The 6,410-nt window shown below is 54.2% G+C and overlaps 1 protein-coding gene across 1 annotated transcript; it reads right to left on the bottom strand.

Moving 5' to 3' along the window:
* Positions 1-843: 843 nt before the first annotated feature.
* On the bottom strand, positions 844-4,589 carry AQP5 (aquaporin 5). Its single transcript, XM_010208144.2, has 4 exons — positions 4,227-4,589; positions 2,365-2,529; positions 1,564-1,647; positions 844-1,029 (listed from the first exon to the last, which is right to left on the bottom strand). The coding sequence occupies exons 1-4, from the start codon at positions 4,587-4,589 to the stop codon at positions 844-846; spliced, it is 798 nt and encodes a 265-aa protein (XP_010206446.2).
* Between the last annotated feature and the right edge of the window lie 1,821 nt (positions 4,590-6,410).

The following is a 6,410-nucleotide window of genomic DNA, read 5'->3' as shown; positions in this document are numbered from 1 at the left end:
TGAGCCAGCTCTTGCTCTCGTCTCACTCAGTACTAATGACTCTCAGCATTAATGACTTTCATCTCCCAAACCACCTACTTGTCAGCTGCCATAGGACTTGGGGTCCAAGCACTTGTTCTTGCCATAGGATTTGGGGCTTTACTGTCTCTTTGCATCCAGCCTTTGATCCGTTTTTGCCCCTAAGCTTTGGTGCCTGAGCCGTGATTTGCAGCGGTGGCCTTTTCAAACCTTCCTTTATTCACAATAAATAAGATTCTATGTTACAAAGATCTCAACACAAAAAAAAAGTATCCAAAAAACAAAACAAAATCACATGGGGGTTTTTTTTCTGCAGCCAGGAACAAAAGAAACTCCCTGGCACCAGATAATGCATGAAAGAGCATCTATGAGCAGCACGGGCCCCGTGGTGGGGAGAAAGCGGGGGACTGTGCTGCACCCCCCTGCCCAAAGTGGTCATTTCTTCTTCACTGGTATCTACACAATATTCCCATCCCCTGGGCTGTCAGAAGTGCAGCCTCAGGCCTTGGAAAACCGTGCAAGCTCACACCTGGAAGGGCAGGGATGCAGCAGGGTGTGAGACCACAGCCGAGAGGCTGCCCTGGGCTGAGATTCCTTCGCCTGGCTGCAGTTAAGCTGGGAGAGGTTCTAGTGCTCATGCTCCGGCAGAGAGATTATATACACAGACACTGCAATGCTCCTTTCTTAGTCACAGATGGTGTTTCTTAAGCAAAAGTCTTGTAACTCAGTCTACTGTAGCTGGATGGGTTTGTTGCCTGGCTTTGGTGCACACATGAGCCCATGTGTGAGGCTTCCTCCCCTCTCGCTTGGCTTTTCCAGCTCTTCCTACGGTGGAGTCAACTCCATGGACTTCTTCCTTTCCTCCCTCTGCTCTTCCCACTCCTCCTCTGACTCGTAGGTGCCCTTGATGATGGCCACTCTATCTGATATGTTCATGCAGTAGGGGACTAGGACGTAGAAGTAGAGCAGAGCAGCCAAGCAAGCCCCGAGGATGGGTCCAACCCAGAACACCTAGAAAGCAACAAGGGAGAGGGTGAGAGCAGGTCTTGGAGGCTGATGCACCAGCTGCACGAGCATCCCTCGCTGCTTCACATCTCTTAGCTGACTGAGAGTTGCAAACACCCTTTCCAGGAGACTGCAACCCTCTCAGCCTTTGCTTACTGAAGACATCGAGGTCTTTGTGAGTGCAGAGACGTGGTGTGCTGGAAAGGAGGCATCAAGCCTGCTCTGCCATGCTGGGTCTGAGCTTGCAGGCTCTGAGAGAGTGGAAAGCCCACACTGGGGGCTTCATTGGTCTTAGATGATGCCCTGGCTCAGCATGCACTGTTGCAATGGGCTGGAGGTTTATGGCTTGTCCCCTTGCAGGCTGTGCCATGGGGATAACCTGTTCCCCATGCACCGAGGGGGATAACAATTGTTCTCCATCCCTCTTTTGTCCTTTCAGGCCTGGGATGGGCTCTGAAACACCCACCCCTGTAATCCCTGTGGCAGTTGCTTCCCTCTCCCCTGGTTGCCCACATCTGGCCCGTACTGGCCGTTGCTCACCCAGTGTGCTGGGCTGAATCTCCTCATGACGACCGCGGGCCCGAAGGACCGGGCTGGGTTCATGGAGCAGCCCGTGAAGTAGATCTGTCAGTGTGGAAAGGAGACCAGGGTAAGATGCATCACAAGTTGCTTAGCAGATATGAGCAACTTTCCAGAAGCAGAGAGCAAAATGACCTTGAAGCTGCCTCTCCTGCACAGAGGTGCAGATCTCCCCATCATCATGGAGAAGGAGCCCTGATATGTCCCATGCTGGCTCTCCCAATGCAGCTCCCTCTGAGGCCAGTTGCATTACCAAGAGGGTCACTACCAAGAGGGTCATTACCAAGATGCTGAGGGGACTGGAGCATCTTCCTTATGAGGAAAGGCTGTGGGAACTGGGGCTGTGGGAACTGGGGCTGTTTAGTCTGAAGAAGAAACTGAGGGGAGATCTCATTAATATTTACAAGGATATAAATGGTGGGTGTCAGGAGGTTGGGACATCCCTTTTTTCCTATGGTATGTAGCAACAGGACAAGGGGTGATGGGATGAAGCTGGAACACAAACATAAGGAGAAACTCCCTGTTGGAGTGAGGGAGCCCTGGCCCAGGCTGCCCAGGGAGGCTGTGGAGGCTCCTTCCTTGGAGCTCTTCAAGACCCCCCTGGACACGTTCCTGTGTGACCTGATCTAGGTGGGAGCTGCTTCTGCAGGGGGGTTGCACTGGATGAGCTCTAAAGCTCCCTCCCAACCCCACCATTCTATGATTCTATGAGAGTATTTTGGGGAGCTCAGTCTTCATGGCACCCTCTGCCTGGACACTCACCCCCACCAAGTGACCCACGGTGACGGAGAGGCCGATGGACAGTGCCGGGGCGCCCACGTTGCCGTTCCTCCGGCTGTCTGTGGATGCAAAGATGCAGGCAGCCAGCTGGAAGGTGAGGATGATCTCCACCACGAGGGCCTGGCCCGGGGTCACATTGTTGTTGATCTGTGAACCATCGAGAGCAATGGTAATTAACCATCCCTGGGGCTCAGCATCCCCAGGAGGGCTTTTAGGCTCTTTGCTGGTGTGTTTGGGCTGTCAAGGCAATACAAGACAGCCCCACAAATCCCCTGCCCAGCCCTGGGGCACAAGGTGCTGTGCTGGCCACTGCTCAGACTCACTGCTCCTTTCCTTGAAAGGGAAGAAATTACCTTTCTTTCTGCTAAATGCCCCCAAATCCATTTTCTCCCAAGCCCCTCCCTTCCCAGGGCTCTCCACATCTCTTCCTGCTTGTTTGTCTTGCACAGCCCTTTCCCACACTGATTTGTCTCTTCTGTTTTCCTGCATTTCCTTCCTGCTTGGTCCTTGCAAGCTGTTGTACCCTGACTCCTCTCCATCCTTGCAAGCTATTGTACCCTGACTCCTCTCCATCCTTGCAAGCTGTTGTACCCTGACTCCTCTCCATCCTTGCAAGCTGTTGTACCCTGACTCCTCTCCATCCTTGCAAGCTATTGTACCCTGACTCCTCTCCATCCTTGCAAGCTGTTGTACCCTGACTCCTCTCCATCCTTGCAAGCTGTTGTACCCTGACTCCTCTCCATCCTTGCAAGCTGTTGTATCCTGACTCCTCTCCATCCTTGCAAGCTGTTGTACCCTGACTCCTCTCCATCCTTGCAAGCTGTTGTACCCTGACTCCTCTCCCCTTCACTTTGTGGAGCACCTCCCCAAAAGGCTGGGGAGCAGCCAGCAGCCACCACGGAGGCCATGAGGTGAGGGGTGAGTGTTGGGGTGAAGGCTGGGACTGTTGTTGGGACTGTTGTTGTCCCAGTGCCTCTGTGCTAACCACTGTCACATGGACCTGACCCCACTGGGCATGGGAAGGGCAAAGCGACCCGAGATACTGCAGCTTGTTTTATTAGCTAAAGCTGACTGGTTTGGGATGTGGAGCTTGTGGGAATAAGATGCTTTGCAGCACCTTGTCCAAGTGTTCAAACCCTCTGCAACACGTCTGTGCTGCTCCAAGGAGTCCAGACCTGGACATGGGGCAGTAGCTGCACTGCTCCTGTTTTGGGTGTCTTCCCAGCATTGCCTCAAGGGTTTGAGAAGTGTTCCCCATCCCTGCTTGTCTGAGAGGGTCCTACTCTTTCCATTCCTACTCCAAGAGCAGCTCCCACCACTTGCAGCCTCTCTGCACCTCCCTGTACCCTCCTGCACCTTGTCCTTGCTTCAGCTTCTCCATCGCTCCTCTCCGTCCACTTTTGTTTCCCAGCTCCCCCTGGTTCCAGTGGGCTTCTGCTCCCCCTGCACATACTGGTTTGACTGGCCTCTGCTCCCTGCCCTCCCCCTTTCCATCCTGGCACAGCTCCTATCCCAGCACTAATCTCCAGGTGGAGAGGCTGCAGTGGAGAACATCTCAATGGTGTGGGTGACTCACTCGAGCCCTTAGGATAAAGGAAGCGCTTATTAAAGGAGGAAAAAAACACGCCAGCCCTTACCCCACACACTAAAGCTGGCATGTCAATACCCAGCTGCAGCAGCAGCGCTCCCAGCCCCTTCCCATCCCTCTGTGCCCGCAGAGCAACGTGCCGACACCAACCATCCTTCACCGAGGGCTGACTCTGCGGCTGGGAGCCGGCACCAAGCTCCTCGTTTGCAAATGAGAAGGTGAAGGGAAGGTGAAGGATCTAGTAGGGGAAACTTACTGCGTTGATGGCCAGGTTGCCACGGGTGTTGGCCGGGGTCACGCCGTAGAGGATGCCAGCCCCGGCGATGGCCCCGACCAGTTGGGCGATGACGTAGAAGAGGGTCCGGAGGAAGGAGATCTGGTTCCCCACAAAGAAAGCCACGGTGACGGCCGGGTTGATGTGAGCTCCGCTGATGTGGCCGAACGCCTGCACCAAGGTGCCGATGGCCAGGCCGAACGCCAGCGAGATCTGCAGGATGCTGGGGAGGGCTGACGGCCACTTCAGGGCTGAGCCCAGCCCGATGAACACGAAGATGAGGGTGGAGAGGAACTCGACGAAGACGGAGCGAGCGAAGGCCAGGGTTAGTATTTCCCTCTTCATGGTGGGAGTGGGTGGAGGGCGGTGAGGGAGGAAGACAGTTTAGCTTTCCTCTGTCTCCGGGCTCTTCTCTCTGCAGCCGGTCGTAGGGCCATACCTATCTATATATGCCAGAGCGGCAGGGAGCCGTGTTACAAGGCGGTGGGTGGAGCCAGGGAATTAGCCAGTCCTCCCAAATTATCATGTGAAACTGGAAAGGTTTCCACCTGAAAATAACTTCCGAGCCTCTTGGTGAACCAGTGACTCAGATGTTGGTGGCATTTCTTTCTCTTTCCCTCTGCAAACAAAGAGCCCCTATAGGGTGTCTCTCTGGTCGTTAGATAACGTCGGTTGCATAACGACGCCGTGCTCCCACTTCTGCTTCTTCCTTTTACTGCCTCCTGGCCCGGTTCTGGCTGCTTCATTAGCAGAGGTGTAGCTAATATTCCCTTCCTCTGTGTGCTCACAGGCTGGGGAGCTCTGTGCCTTGGTGTGACATGTCTCCTTGCTGGTGTCAGGCTGGAGGAGGGCTCCTGGTGCATTCAGTTTGCACGGGATGTTGAAACCTTAAGCAAAGTTACGCACCTGGAGCTGCTCCTGGGCTGTCAAGGCAGCTCAGCTCCAGGAAACCAGTGGCCTGCAATTGTCTGGGAGCAGGGCAGGGTTTAGGGGATGCTTTGCTAGCCAGGGAACCACAGGCAGGCTGAGGCTGCCTTGAGGTGGCTGGATGGGGTGGCATAGCTGGGATAAAGGGGACTGAGCATGGCAGAGCCTGACTGGACCTCTCTGCTGCCTTTGCTGCTCCTTGCAGAGTGTGGGGGGTGGGTTTCACCAGCTTTGGGGCTGGTGCTCTCACTGCCTGTAGCCAGGGAGGGTGTATCCTCCTCCTGTCATCTTGGGCCCTTTTCTTTTCTTTTTGCCTTTCAAGGTGTTGCTCAATGGGGTGGATGATTTTGCTCTTGGGAATGCCAGCAGAAAGCCATAGGCTTTGCATGGACACAGGCCATGTTTACACGTCTCCTTTCACGTTTCAGTGGTGCTGCCTCCCATCCTAAAGCTGTCCAGTTGCAATTCCTTGGCTGGCAGGGAGTAGAGGGGGGAGGCTCTCAGGGCTACACAGCACAGAACTGTTGGAGACTTGAGCTTTTGGGGCAGAAAGAGGCTCTGATGACACTTAACAATGAATTCTTAGTTCTCTCCTGGTCCTTGCAGCCTTGTGCCAGGATTAGTTTGGTTTTTTTAAATTAAAAGAAAACCAGGTTTGGGTGCCAGATCTGCTTTCCCTGCTTGGTTGATTGCAGCTTGCCTTGCTTGGTTGATTGCAGCTTGCCTTTCTCAAGCAATGCCACCTCGCTGTGCCTAACGCTGTGAGCCCAGGCTGGGGTTATCCAGGGCTGCCACTCACCTCTGCAGAGGCAGTCACACTCCAGCATGTGGTGAGCAGAGCTCTGCATGCAGGAGATTGCTAAAAATCATGTAAATTCCTCCTTACATTGTAAAAGCACCACAAAGCTGCATTCACTGCTGCCTTCTGCTGGGTGCAGTCAGACCTGCACACACCCTGCGGGGTCAAAAGCTCAGGGCAAGAAGGGACTTCTTCCTCCAGAGCTGCAAAGCAAGAGGGATTCCTCTTCAGAGCAAGAAGAGAGGGCACTTCTTCCTCCAGAGCTGCAAAGCAATGAGCCTTTCTCCTCCAACCATACCCAAAGTCCCGAGCTCAGCAGAGAGACCCCAGAGAGCCTCGAGGGACTGAGGATCCGTTTCGGTGTCAATTCCTGGGGATGCTTTTCTCCTGGTTCTGCTGCTCCTGGGTTAAGGTTGCAGAGCTAAAGGCCAGATCTGTTA

The sequence above is a fragment of the Colius striatus genome, chromosome 26, assembly GCF_028858725.1.
Source record: "Colius striatus isolate bColStr4 chromosome 26, bColStr4.1.hap1, whole genome shotgun sequence".
Classification (NCBI taxonomy): Eukaryota; Metazoa; Chordata; class Aves; order Coliiformes; family Coliidae; genus Colius; species Colius striatus.
This window is presented reverse-complemented; position numbering and strand designations above follow the sequence as displayed.